General features: G+C 46.0%; 1 protein-coding gene across 1 annotated transcript; it reads right to left on the reverse strand.

The window, feature by feature from the left end:
• Positions 1-2266: 2266 nt before the first annotated feature.
• On the reverse strand, positions 2267-13175 carry PTGER4 (prostaglandin E receptor 4). The gene is made up of 2 exons (XM_065739947.1): positions 12144-13175; positions 2267-4431 (listed from the first exon to the last, which is right to left on the reverse strand). The coding sequence occupies exons 1-2, from the start codon at positions 12972-12974 to the stop codon at positions 3838-3840; spliced, it is 1425 nt and encodes a 474-aa protein (XP_065596019.1). The 5' UTR covers positions 12975-13175; the 3' UTR covers positions 2267-3837.
• Between the last annotated feature and the right edge of the window lie 1128 nt (positions 13176-14303).

Consider the following 14303-nt stretch of genomic DNA (forward strand, 5'->3'; position numbering starts at 1 on the left):
AACAACAGATGCAACAGATGGGAGCAGAGGAACAGTGTAAGGAAATGGCATCTAACATGGAAGTGCATATAAAGCAGAGGTGTGTCATCAAATTCCTCTGTGCAGAAGAAAATGGCACCCGTTGACATTCAGTGACACTTGCTGAATGTTGATGGAGACCAGTGAGTGCATGTTGGCACAGTGAGACAGAAGGTGGTGCGTGTCAGCAGCAGCAATGCCATCATAGCAACTGTGAAGCAGTGGCTCAGCTCTGCTGATGCAGATTTTAATGAGCACAGCATGCAGGCTGTTGTTCATGACTGGTGAAAATGCACGGCTAGTGGCGGTGTCTCTGCTGAAGTGTTTTGTATCTGAGAATTTGCTGTCAAAGAGTGTTACTGTGTTCTTTGTAGCTGTTGTAGTTCCCACGGAAATATATAGAAACCATTACTTTTGGAGTAGATGGATTACACTGAGAAAGAACAAATACTTTCCAACAGCATTAGAGGATAAATTATGGATCAGATAACAATGACTAATTTAATCATACAATATGAGATGGGATTTTAAAAGTGGTTATGGATTGCCAAAAAAGCGAACTCTGGTCTTCTCATCCCTTAAACTTCCTTGAATAACTGTTTATGTTTGGGATCAAAATGAGAAAGGTAGCATTTGGTGTCCCCCAGATGGTAAAAATAATGGGAAGAAGGTAAAAGTGAGTGCTGAGTTTTATTTCTAGAACATATAATAGCTGTGAACTTACACAGGACTGGGATTCAGGAAAGCAGGAGCATATGGGCTTGGGCTATGCAGGTTTACTGTAGGTAGGGGTAAATGGTCAAAGACTGAAGGAAGGGAGTGAGTTTTGTACCGAAGTTCAATAAGCTTGGGATTCTGACTTGGTTTTATTTTCTTATCTGATAAAGCAGACAGGTCTGTAACAGGGCTGAGCAGTGGAAAGGTTTGTTAGACAGTAGTTTGTAATTCTAAGGTAATCTAAGGTAGATTAATTTACAGCTTTAAGTAAATCAGATTTGCAGGTTTGCAGAAGAATATCGGCTGAAAAGTTGTGTAGAAGACTTCTTGATCAAGACAACTGGTGCCATTTGAAGATAATGGGTTACACTGATAAGGTTATCGCTTTGTCATTGCACCTATAGCACTGATTTATATTAGGCTGAGCAGACATAGAGATGTATAAGCTTGGTTTATAACAAGATCTTTCAGACCACCTTAAACCTAGACCCAACTGTAATGCCAACGTACTGATTACAGGTCCAAATTAATTTTCAAATCTTCATAGAAACCACTGTCTCCTACCAATACTGACTCTCTCCTACTGAGATTGTTCACACCATGCCACAGGACAGGGACATAAACTGAGTTTAGCTCTGGAACTTGGGGAAAGGTACAGGTGTGGGGTGTAAGGTTTGGTGAAGCTGCAGTGAGGCTGTGTGAGCAGAGGCAGACTGACAATCCTAAGGGTGTGGGACTGGGGGTGATGGGGTGGAAACAGGATGGAGTTACAGAGATAAAATTTTGGAATAAGATACTTTTGAACTGTGAATTTATACGTTTTCCATTAACGTGACTTGACTGGGAGATTCTTGTTCATTCCTAAGAATAGTGCTGATGTTGTGGGCTTGTGAGTCCTGTCCAGCACTGATACACCAGCAATCCTGTGGAAAGAAGGAAGGCTTACTTTTCATTTTTGCAAAGGGAAGCTAGAAAGCCTCTCACAGTGCTCTATTCTTGTTTGGAAGTCTATCAAAACAAACTATTTTCCATCAGTAATGCTCATTTAAAAACTACAGTCTGTCAGGTACTGTTCCCTGTCTTAGGGAGCACAGTGAGGTCACTGGTAAGCAGCAGGCCATGGCTAACTGAACTAATTGCAAAGAATTCAGGCAGATACCCATCTGCAGGAACTTCAGTAGCACTGCTCTCCAATCAGTGCAGCAGTGGCTTCTGCTGCAATATTGGTGCAGAATACTTCCTACACACAAACAAGCTCTACTGCTCCTCTGTTAGAGGAAAATAGGCAGGCTGAGGTTTCATTGAGTTTTTTTGTAGTTATAAGAGAAATTTTCATGGCTGTGTGTCAGTTCTATTGGATGTTTTCTAAGATGGCTCCTTCTTGCTGATGGTGATTGTTCTGTGGAGGTCTGGAAACTTCCAGAACCAAGTAAGTTTTGGGAGCAGCTCAGCACAAGGTTTTTCAGAGGGGTGGTTTGTTGAAATGGGGAGTTGGCATTGAATGGCGGACTCAGAAGCTTTTGAGCTCAAGCAGAACATTTCCATTTAATTGTGATCTCCAAAATCATTTTGGTCAGTACAACTGCTTAAACATATCATCAACGTAAGGCTCAAGATTTTCATTACAATAAAGCATTTCACAAAAGAACACTTTAAGCAGCATAACATGCTTAGTATTAGACAAACATCCCCAAATATCTGTACAGAATTATTTTAGTAAACAGTATTTCTGGAACAAGATCTAACCTCACAAAATAAAACACCAGTAGGTCCTTTTGTCACTGGTTAACAGCTGTCCTTGGTGATGTCTTTTCCATTAAAACTCTAGGAACAAATAATGTACAAGGGGTGCAAAACCAAGAGGTGGTTCTAGATGACTTATACTTTTAAATGAAGAATCTGCTTTCATGGTTTTGTACGTTTATGTGGTGGAATATCAGATTACAGTCATAAAATTATATTTACTATTCAAAGTAAAATGATAAATGTTATGAAAAAATACCTTTATTACATCAGTGATGCTTTAACTAAAGTGAATATTAAGACTATTAACCAGGGGTTGAAAGTTGTAGGCCCTGATATTAAAGCACTTCTATATGTCCTTAACTTTACACACGAGGAGTCTCCCTGGCAGCAGAAGGGCTACTCTGATGGGCATTGTTAAGTGTGTGCCTAAGTGTGTGCAGAATGTGGGCCGAAGTACTCAGCGAGGAGCAGATGTGTTTATACACGGAAACATTATCAGCACGTAAATAAAATCTGGCTTGTACATACACTGAAAAGGAATATTCTTAACTGAAGATGTGTTTCCTTTTTTCTCAATAGTAAATACGTTTCCATTTCACTCAAAGTGTTTATGTATTCTCAGCTAAAGAATTATCTTATCAACCGTGAATCTAGCACGGACAACAAATCTAAATGAAGAATGTCTTATCAGCAGGAAATACTGGGGGAAGAGAAGGCTGGCAATCATTTCTATATACCTGGTATTAACAAGAACCCTTCTCATAGAGAAGAATAGAATTTTAAATATTTTCAAACCTGATATATACACAACATTAAAAATTCACATTTTCATGCTTTAGTGAGACACTTTGAAATCCTACTGCAGGCAGCTGTCAGAGTAGCTCTGTCCAGTTCCTAGTAGTTGCCTCACATTCTGCTCTAGTACCAGAACCTTAGCTTCTTGACAGCTGAGCAGCCACAGGAAAACACAGTTCAACCAGATTTGGAAAGAAAAAGAAAGAAATGAAAAAAAAAACAAAGACAGCAAGAAAGACTGGAAAAAAGAGGAAAATAATGTGATGGATCTTTCTTGTTTGAGAGCCCTAGTAGCTCTCTTGTGTCCCAGAACAAGACACGTTTGTGTTTCCAGTCTCATCAGACCAGTCTTGTACAACTTCTGATGGCAGCACAAAATGCAGCGTCTGTTCCACACAGTCCTCAGTAGTCTAAAAGAAACGTACCCATCACATGGCAAGAGAAAAATAGCCCTTTGGAGCACAGTTAATCCCCTTTCCACTTGAATAGGTAGAATGCCTATCTATTGCACCAGTTTTCCAACGTACCAGGAAAGATCACCAGGGTTGATGCCTTTTGTTGCTATATACACTTCTCTGATAAGTTTAATGTCTCAGTGGGGAAGGTGACCTGGAGGGGGCTGCCCTTGGACGTAGAACAGGCCCCAGCACCAGACCTGATTTCATTGACCAGGAGGACACTCTCTGAGTCCTGCCCCTGCGAGGAGTCTGAGGTCTCTGAGCTGCGCAGTGTCCTTACGGACGTAGTGTCAGACTGAGCCAAACTTGCGCTGGGGCCTGGAAGCAGCACACGACCACCAACACTGCTCTCACTTAACTCCGGGGTGTAGAGCAGTGTCTGGGAGGTGCTGCTGATCTCCCTCAGCTCACGGGAGATGAAGGAGGGTGACTGACTTGACACGGCAGAAGAGGTCCTGCGACCATCCACGCAATTGAAGTTGCTCCCCGAGTGCTGCCTCCGAGCTCCTCCAATTTGGCAGAAGAGGCATTTGATCTTCTCGATGGCTTTGCTGAGCACAGTCTTGCGGAGGAGGATGTAGACCCAAGGGTCCAAAATGGGGTTCACTGAAGCGATGCGGATGGCTTGCAGGTCAGGGTTTTGCCTTACATCCCTCACTGAGTCAGGCTGGTAAAGCTGATTGACAAAGACACGGACCTATCGAAATGGTAGGAGAAGGAAGAAGGCAGAATTTTACAACTGTATCAATAAATCAAAGATTATATATCAAAACACAGATCTCAATTTGCAATTGCAAGATACAAGAGAAGACGCTGCCAAAGGAAGGCAGCTGAGATTGACAACTGTGAATTTGTTTTTGAAAACTGCAAAAAATCAGAGATGAATCTGCTGTAAACTGATCTTCTGTGTGTAGGTAGGAAAGGAGTGATGTTTTCTTAACTTTTCATAACTAATCCTTGAATCTTTGATTTTTGGATGCTGCTTTTACAACTACCTTGTTAATGACCTTCCTTGAAATAACCCAGGAACAAGGATTTATGCCTATATCCTGCTTCCTTTCTGTATCTCAGGCCTTATGCCATTTGCAAAGACACCAGAGTCCATTGAGGGGATGTGGCCAAGTGTTTCCTCCGGCAAAGATGTAATAATTGTGTGTTTAGAAAGAATCTGAAACTCGGATTATAATCCAAGTATATTATTCTCCAGAAACAAGCCCAGAGCTGTTGATTGCCTAGTTTAGAAATACTTCCGGCTGGCACCTGTCCTTACTGAAATTGTTTGTATAATGTCAGTTGCTTATTTGTTGGAACATGTTTTGGGAAAAAAAAAAAATGAAAATAAAGGTCTTTCAGGTAGAAGATTTTTTATTAGGTCAGTGTGATTAGATGATTACAGCACTGGACTGGAGTACACTGCTCACCTGTATGACTTGGTTTAGCAAGGTATAAAAATACATGTGGAGTAGTTAAGAATTTGAGATTCTGAAGCAGCTGCTAGATAACTATTGAATTAGCACGTCCAGTTTATCTGCTCCAAATTTAAGACTACTTAAGATCCCATCCTCTACATAGAAATGCCTCCTTCAGGCTCTTCCTTGGAATCCAAGAGAAAATCAGTACTATAGTCCCTACCCTTGTTTTGGGGCCACTTCTGTAAGTGCTGCTGTGGGGCACAGTCCAGTTCTTCAATATCAATTGTTATGTTTTCAGTGTTCCCAAGGAGCATGACATCATATGACTGAGTTATGTCTCAAACAGCTATTCTTCATTTTAGCAAGACTAGATAGAGTTCTAGAAAGGCCTAGGAAATTCTGTAATTCTATGAAAGGCACTGAAAATAACTGACAATGGAAGATGCTGTGTTCTTTAAAAAATCCCTTAATTCTCTTCTTACGTGATAAAGTGAAAATCCAGTAACAAAATTATGGGTGTTTTGAAACCTCCACCTTGACTCCTGAAATAAGTCAGGCCTAGCTATGAGCTTACAGACAAGGAGGGGGACAAGCATGGGCAAAAACTGCTGCCAAGCTGGAGAAGCCCTCTCAATAATAGAAGTTGTGCTTGTGAAGCTATCCAAGTCTAAAAAAATGAAAAACATCACAGTCCTTTTGGAGAAAGTTTCCTGCAGCAGAACAATGCGGTGGTATTCTGCTTGTCAGGATTTAGAGCTTGAGCGTGCCCCAGAGCTACTGGCAAAGTATGTTTAAAGCAATGCAGAGTCCTTCGGCAACAGTGCTACGCACAGGATCTCAGATCAGTGAACGTGAAGCAGATGATCATCTGTATTTACTTCCTCAGCACTTCCATCCAGGTTTATCAGTAACAAAGCCATTCCGCAGGAAATTCAAAATATGGAAAAATAGTTTATTTATATATAGTGGTCCCCTAGGATATATATATATATATATATCACTACATATATGTAGCAATATAGTGATCCTCCCTAGTTCTTCCCAACACTGCAGGTGGCTGTTTGACAAATACCTTATTCTCCATTAAGCCACAGGTACAACTGATGCACATCAAAGAGTATTTCTACACACATAGCAATATCCATTGCTGTGGCTTTACTTTACACTGAATGATGGAATCACCGAGGTTGGAAAAGACCTCTAACTCTAAGCCTAACCCTAACCCAGTCCAACCATCCACTTGCCACCAGTACCTCCTGCTAAACCATGTCCATCGAGACAAGATCCAAATGTTTCTTGAACAGTGTCCCCACCAAGTGCCTGGGCAGCCCATCCCAGCACTGGACCATTCTCTCGGAGAAGTATTTTTTGCCATTCAACCTGAATCTCCCCTGGTGCAACTTGAAGCCGTTCCCCCCACCAGTCCTACAGCTGGTTACACTGGAGGCCCGCCTCCACCTCACTTTGATTAGGCTTCAGTGGCCACGAGTTGTTTCAGTATTTACACTGCCTCCAACCTGCCGCCTCTCTCACTGACACCCATCACTGATGAGCAGCTGTCCCCGTCCCCACAGAGGCCGTCCCGCCGCGCACCGCCAGGTGGCAGCGCAGCCCCAGGGCAGGCGCTGGGCCGGCCGGGCAGTAAGCCGGCAGCCCGACCCGTTCCGGGGCTCCGCTGCTGCACTCAGAGACGCGAGCTCGGGACCTGCAAAGCAGCAGGCACCGCGGAGGGGCTGGAAATTAAGTCGAAGCGACTGTGGCAGCGGCTGGACTCCGTTCTTCAAATAGGCTTGGCCGTTCCTATGAGAATTTCTTTCACACCTCAGAGCCAGGACGCACATCTGAAGGCAGCACGCAGACCAGCTCTGCAGGCCTGACATTTTTATCTTTTTTTTTTTCCTTTTAACTGAGGGCTATAGTTACACACCAGCGATTTAATAGTGGGATTGTTCTTCTGATAAGCACCAGCTGAAACTGAAACATTCGATTCACCATTCTCTGCCTGGGAGAGATCAGGCAAAAATATCTTCTTAAGTGCTGACACCGCAGCTAAAAAGAAAATTTGTACAGCTTGCTTTATGTTACTTGTCTTATTGACAGATACGTGACATGCAGGCCAGAGACTCCTAAAATGAACCCATTTAATGAAAACTTTGAACTGCCCCACATCTTATCACAGAATCCCCCCAAAAAGTCAAAATCGTTCACCAACTCAGCGCTATTGCCTGGGTTGCTTATTACTCACAATATTGTAAAAATCAAATCTGTGGTGGAATGTTAGCGTTACCATTTTTTTACATCCCCGTGAAACACCCACCCTAACAGAGGAGATGTATCCTCTCCTGGCTACAAAGTCTTCTGTTACAGGTTGCAGCATGACAAGGGGCATCGCCTTGCATACTCTAAATAAGCACTCAGAAAGTAGTTGCTACGTTACATTATCTGATGCTTGAATTTCTCCGATTTGAAATCCTAATTTAAGAAAAAAGCAAATAGGAACAATTCAAATCTTGAAAGAATGAGACTTATGAGTTACATCTGTAGCCACAGAATTCAGGCAACATATTTTGAAAGTATTTGTGGCTTGTTTGCATATGTTTTTTTTTTTTAATCTTAGAATCACAGAATGGTTTGGAAGGGAGCTCAAGGACCACCTGGCTCCTGCCCCTGCCACGGGCTGTGCTCCCACCAGCTCAGGCTGCCCAGGCCCCATCCAACCCAGCCTTGAGCACCTCCAGGGATGGGGCACCACAGCTCTCTGGGCAGCAGTGACAGCGCATCACTGCCCACTGAGTAAAGAATTTCTTCCTAACAACTAACCTCAATCTCCACTCTCGGTTTGACACCGTTCCACTTTGTCACTATCTGTCTGTGTAAAAGGCCACCCTCCCTTCTGTTTATCAGTCCCTCCAGGTATTGGAAGGCTGCAGTGAGGTGTACCCAGAGCCTTGTCTTCTCCAGGCTGAACTAACCCAGCTGCTTCCTTCAGCCTCTCTTCACAGGAGAGGTTAAGCAGAACTTTGCTCCACAATGTGTTGAGCTTATGCTGAAGCAACAGTTAGTGGGTAGGATCACAGTAATGCATGGTTTGCTGATTTTCTTTTTTCCACTGAATGCCTACACAAATAATGATTTCTGTTTCTGTGAAGTACTATAAAGCCATTTGTATAGTTAGCATCATGGAGTAACTGAAGCAATAACCTCCCCTCATAAAATGTCCCACAAACTGATAGGATAAATTTAAAATGGTACCAAGCAGGAAACAAGTTTTTCAGCTCTACAAGCCAGCACCATTTACCTTTCAAGGACTTCGTGTCTGCTATAAGAGATGGCCCCGCTGCTCAGTAGCTGTGTCTGCACCTTGCTGCTGGCTGCAGCTTTGGGCCACTTAAATCAAACCAGACAGAAACCTGAACTTTTACCTCAACTAAATATTATGTAAGAAACCCTTGACTATTTCATCTCATCAACCACACACGCATCCTGGAGCACAGTATTTTATTTTCACTTTCAGTGCAACTCAACAGCATGCAGAGGTCAGGATAAGAAAAAGGATCATGTATCTATAAACCTAAGAGCGTCTGGCAGACCACTGGAGTGACTGTACTACAAGCAGTGTGTGCCCACTTACTCTTGAAAACCATTGTTAGGAACTGGGCAGCAACTTATTCCTGATAAAGCACCACCATGGCTCATTCACTACATTTAACTATACTTAATTCTATGTTCTATAAACTCACACATCTTTAAAATATGAAAAAAAAGCAACGTGAAGTGCAGGCAAGAGGCAGCACACAACTGATGCACTTTTCTCTAGTTTCACTCTTAAAACTCCTGTCAAGGCTTTTTTTCATCCTTTCCAACCACACTGCACACTGAGAACACATCAGGTTGTATCAAAAGGTTATTACAGCTAACACTTTTTTTGCTCTTCTGTTGTCTTCTTCCCTCGCTAAGTCTGATCCGCCTTTGTTTCTACGCTCATTCAGTGCTTTGCATAATCCTCAATAACTTTTCCACAGCACGTCACTGTAAGATTTTGCTGATTTTATGAATAAATCATTAAAATGCTGAACAACCCTATTTGTAAGCTGAGCACTTGCAGCGTCATTACTGAGAACGGCTGTTCTCTGTGACTCAGCTTGCTGCTCTTTAAACACTTCTTAAATCAAGACAAGGCTTTTCTTAGTAGTTCAGGGCAATTTATTATTTTAAAATGTGAAAATTTTTGTTAAAACTCTGACAAAGACAGCTCGCTGGACTCCCACCGCCTCCTAATTTATTGTATTGTGAAAGCATTCACTGTGAAATGCTAGAAGTTTGTCTCTCACTCATAACTTTCTCTGCTTTGACTTCAGTGGTAGTTTATTCAGCTGAAATCATCAGTAGGAAATCAGCCCGTCAGAAAATCTCAGTCACAGAGTACCCTCTGAGCCAGCTTTGTGCATCTGAATCATGCCACCACCACCTTACTACTCGCATGCTCCTGGTGTCTGCCAGGCTCTGTGCGACGAGCGAGCCTTGCAGTCTCCTCTGCGGTGTGGGCTCCCCACATTTATTCCAGGGAACTCCTCTGAGTCATAAAAACGTACGTATATGTTAGTGATTTTCCTGTCTCCGCCTGTGGCTTTCTCTATGGATGTATAACATGAAGGTGTCACTGCTGAGTTTATCTTGGAATGCTTAACCTCTGTCTATAAGCAGAGGGCTTAATACACATGCACAGCAGTACATTAAATTGTAGAACTGCCTGATCTGGAAGGGACCCATAAAGGTCCAACTGCTCTGCAGTGAACACCTACAGCTCGATCAGGCTGCTTGGAGCCCCATCCAGCCTTGAATGGCTCCAGGGGCATCATCATGGTGTAACAAAGCATAAATGGCTACAGTATATTCCCTCAGCAGGAGGCTGACAAAAGCTACCCTTATAATGAAGCAATTTAACTGTACTGGATTCTGTAATGATGCATCTGCAAGTGCTGTAAATCAAAACATCCTTTTTTCTTTTCCTCATCACGCATCAGAGTGAAATATGGAAACAGTTAAATGACATTTTTTTACCTCACTTTAAACACACAGAAGCCTGCTGCTTTAGCTGAGAAGAACAACTGCATGTGAACTCTCTCAAGGCAACCATGCCTTTGTAAGCAGCAGAATCAAGGTCTGAGAGAGTGCAGAACTTGGTCACCTGCACCTTCACATACCTTCTGCCGCATGTAAGGTTTTCAACAGCCACTGTTTAAATAACAAATCTCTTGCCCCACCCAGGATCATTAATTTTAACTGTCAACAATCTAGTTTCCTTTCTGGTAGTCCCTCCCTCTTTCCCCCCTTTTTTTTTTTTTTTTTTTTGTACATTCTGCAAGACTCTTAGCTCCTAACATAATGTGTCACTTCGCATCCTCAGCCTTTCTCCAGCTTTTCCTCCAAAGGACAAGGTTTCGGCTTTTTTTCTAAAGCCCTACTGCTGGGCTTGGCACCCTGTGACCCGATTCCCCCAGTGTTGCAAGTCAGCTTAGCCATGAGGAGGTTTCTGCTGCTGTACTGCGTAACAGCTGCGCGCGGTTCCTCGATCGAGCACACGCGTGCCTCGTAGACAGCCCATGCACAGCTTGAGCAGCACGTTTCCATTTCCTTTCCTGACAAGCAGCAAACAAACGGCAAAGCACTCAGCTATGCCACAGCACGATGTGAAATGACATTGCTGCAGGAGGGGAGACAGTGCTGGACGACAGCTGCTGGTGCTCCAGCACAGCCACACTCCACTGGCTCCTGTTTATCTCAGTAATGTGGCAAAACTGGCCTGACCCCTGCGACTACACCCTCCTCTGAACAGGGACTCACTGACCTCTCTTGGAGTTCTCTGCAGATGTACTTCTCTCAGCTTCCTTACTGTGCTGCGGCTTGGCTGTTTCACATCCCCTGATGGCCACACAATACACACATCGCAATCCCTTTGTGACACAGACACTGGAATAGCTCCTATCTACACTAAATTCCCTCAAAGCAATCCATCTTCCAACACCGCTTTATGTCTAACAACAACTGCTTGGCTCCCTAAACTGTGTTTCGGAAGGTGGCAAGTACGGCAAGCCAGCAGTTTGTTTAACATTTCTGAGCCAGGAGGGGAGAGAAGTTCGCCAAGTTGTATTACGGTGGATGGCACGCAAGAACTGAGCCTCAAGCTGGAGGGTTTTTTTTCCTTCCTTGGAGATAAGGTGGAGGAACAGAGGAAAGTAGGAGCCACGTGTTCAAGTCAATGGCAGTAATTGTACCAGCTGTTGCAGAAAATTAGCAAATAGTTAGTGGTAATGTTGTCTGGCACTCTGGGATTTCTCTAGCTCCATGTGGGCCAGGTTCCTCCAGCTCTCACTCAACTAAAAATGACCGCAACAACTGACGCTGCTGCTTCCAGCCCTCCTGCAGCGGGGAGCTGCTGAAGGAGTGAAACTGTGGGATCTTCCCCAGCGTGTCCTTCAGTATGAGAAGCTCAGCTCTGGGTTTGAGTGTGAAGCGTCCTGCACCTTGCTGGTGCCATGTGAACAGAATGCTCACCTCCTTCCGCATACTAAGGGCTGCTGTACCCTTCAGCAATGACACGCATTTTAGAAACACAGCAGGCATCCTGAAGAGCAGGCCAGCCTCAAACCTCACTCATCACAAACTAATTTTGAAAGTGAACTTTCAAGTGCCCTCGCCTCCCAGTGAAATTTTCACTGTGTTGATTCCAGTTAAACAGTGGAAAATTTGTTAAGAATTTTTGGCACAGCATTTCAACCAATCAAAGGAGCCTAGGGCTTGGTGTAAGCGTGGGTTCTTTTCTTGTAAATATAAACCAGCACAGCTTTCTATCACCATGCATGCATGCAAACTGCACTGAGCTTATTCTGAGCGCCTGCAGCACCATCTAAACACGATTCTGACCTACAGTAGCAGAAGAGAACAGACTCAGCAATGTGCATGATGGAAAGAAGAAGGGTTGCACAATGTTACTCACCACCAGAGGAATGGAGCAGATGAGCACCACCAGGGAAGTGGCAATGAGCAGAATAACCATCTGGATCTCTGCTCCGGCCATCCGTCGGAAGCTCCGGCGTCTGCGAAAGTCAGATAAGCGGCTGGAGGTGGTATCTGTCCCCAGCGATGTGCGCCGCATGAACTGACGGTGCATGCGAATGAGGGCCACGCAGACCAGGATATTGCAGATCACTGTGACCATGATCAGGAAGGAGCTGAAGCCAGCATACATGTACGAATATGCCGCGTGAGTGGCCTTCTTTGCTCGCCAGTCTATGAAACACCAGGTGTCAGGGTACTGCAAGGTTGATTTGCCGAGCCCCATGCTGGGGAGGGCACAGAACAGAACGTTGGAAGCATAGATGGCAAAGAGTGTGAGCCCTGCCAGCTTCTTATCTACATAATGGTTGTAGAAATAGGCATGGTTGATGGCCAGGTACCTTTCTATAGACATGGCACAGATAATGCTGAGGCCAGAGAGTCCAAAGAAGAGGAGGATGAAGGAGCTGTACTCACACAGCGCTGGTCCTCCTGGCCAGCGATTCTGCAGGTAAGTGGCGATAGTGACTGGACTCACCAGGCAGGTCCCCAGCAGGTCGGTGACCGCTAGCCCGCAGACCAGCGTGTAGAAGGTGGTCTCCTTCTGCTCCTTCCTGGACTTGCACAGCACCACGATAGCGATGAGGTTGCCCACCACGCCGAAGATGAACATGACAGTGGGGATGGTGGCGGGCCTGCTGCCCTCGGCTGCGCTGGCAGTCCCATTGGCAGTGCCATTGGCAGGTGGCATGATAGTGAGGTTGAAGGACATGGTGCCTGTGTGCTGTCGAGGTGTTGTGGGGAGGCAAGAGGGGTGCAGAAAGAGGGAACAAGGGCAGAACTGTGGAGGGAACAGCCTAGCCTGAAAATAAAAAATCGAATGAGAAAAGAGAAAAGAAAGTCGCGTGGCTTAGTTAAAAAAAAAAAAAACAAACAAAAAAAAAACAAAAAAAAAAATATAAAGAAGTTCTAAGAGAAGAGCAGAAGAGCAGAGCCAGGAGAGCCGAGCTCCGCTTGTCCCCACTCCGCGTCGGAGGGGCCCGGGGCAGCGCGGCTGGGCCGAGCGCGAAGCCCCGCGGAGCGCGGCACCCGTCCGTGTCTCAGGGACGGCGCGGAGGGCTCAGCGCGGCCGCGGGACGGGGCGGCTCCAGGCGCCGGCGGGGGCGGTGCGAGAAGGTCCGGAGCGCGGTGCGCGCCGCTCAACCCGTCCCTCTCTCCCTCCGTCCCGCCGCCGCTGCTGCGCTGCGGTGCGGGGCGCGGGCGCCGTCTAACTCCCCGCGGCGCTCCCGCCGAGTTTCGCCGCGGAAGGCGGAGGCGGCTGGGGCGGTCGGCGCCGCTCCTCCCCGCCCTCTCGCCCTATTGGCCGCGCCGCGAAGGGCAGGTTACGCGGGGCCGGGCGCGGACACCTCCGCCCCGGGCTGGCGGCGGGGCGAGGCGGAGCGCTGAGGGCGGGTGGGCGGCGGTAGGGAGCGTGGGGCGCGGGAGGGGCGGGAGGCACCTGCCCGGCTCGCAGTCGGTGGCGGCGAGGGCTTCTCGCAGCATCCCCCGGGCGAAGCTGTGTCCCAGGGCTGGCAGCTGGGCGAGATACCGAGGCGATAAGCGCAGGTAGAGCCGGACCATACCGCATGCCGCAGAGCAAACGCGCAGCGGGCGCTCTTGCATCAGAGCGCGCTGGTGTCTGGTGTCTCCTGCTGCCAGACATCACCTCTTCGCACGGCCTGCCGTCGAAGTGTTGCTTACAGCTGGCTTCAGAGCTGTGTTAATTGCGTTACTAAACTCAGAAGGGTGTGTGTATGTGCATGGAACTTGCTTGTACATTGTGAAAAACATTTTTTTTTTTTTTTAGCTTGACTACCTGCAGACTTAGCAATAGAATTATACCAGCCAACAAAGCCCCCTTATCATTGTTCGTCCTCCAGCCGGCTGATGGAGGAGCAAAAGCTGCTACATCCGGTGCCTGCGTGATGGCATTCACACGAGGAGTGATGTTTGCGGAGTCCCTGGAGCAGAACTGTCAACAAAATCTTGCACTGTGGCAGACACATATCTGCACGGTGTTCCTCCTAGGGAGGATGCTGTAATGTCAGGTCCAGAATGTGGT

The sequence above is a fragment of the Cyrtonyx montezumae genome, unplaced genomic scaffold, assembly GCF_038088225.1.
Source record: "Cyrtonyx montezumae isolate F1298 unplaced genomic scaffold, pur_monq_1.0 scaffold_25, whole genome shotgun sequence".
NCBI lineage: Eukaryota > Metazoa > Chordata > Aves > Galliformes > Odontophoridae > Cyrtonyx > Cyrtonyx montezumae.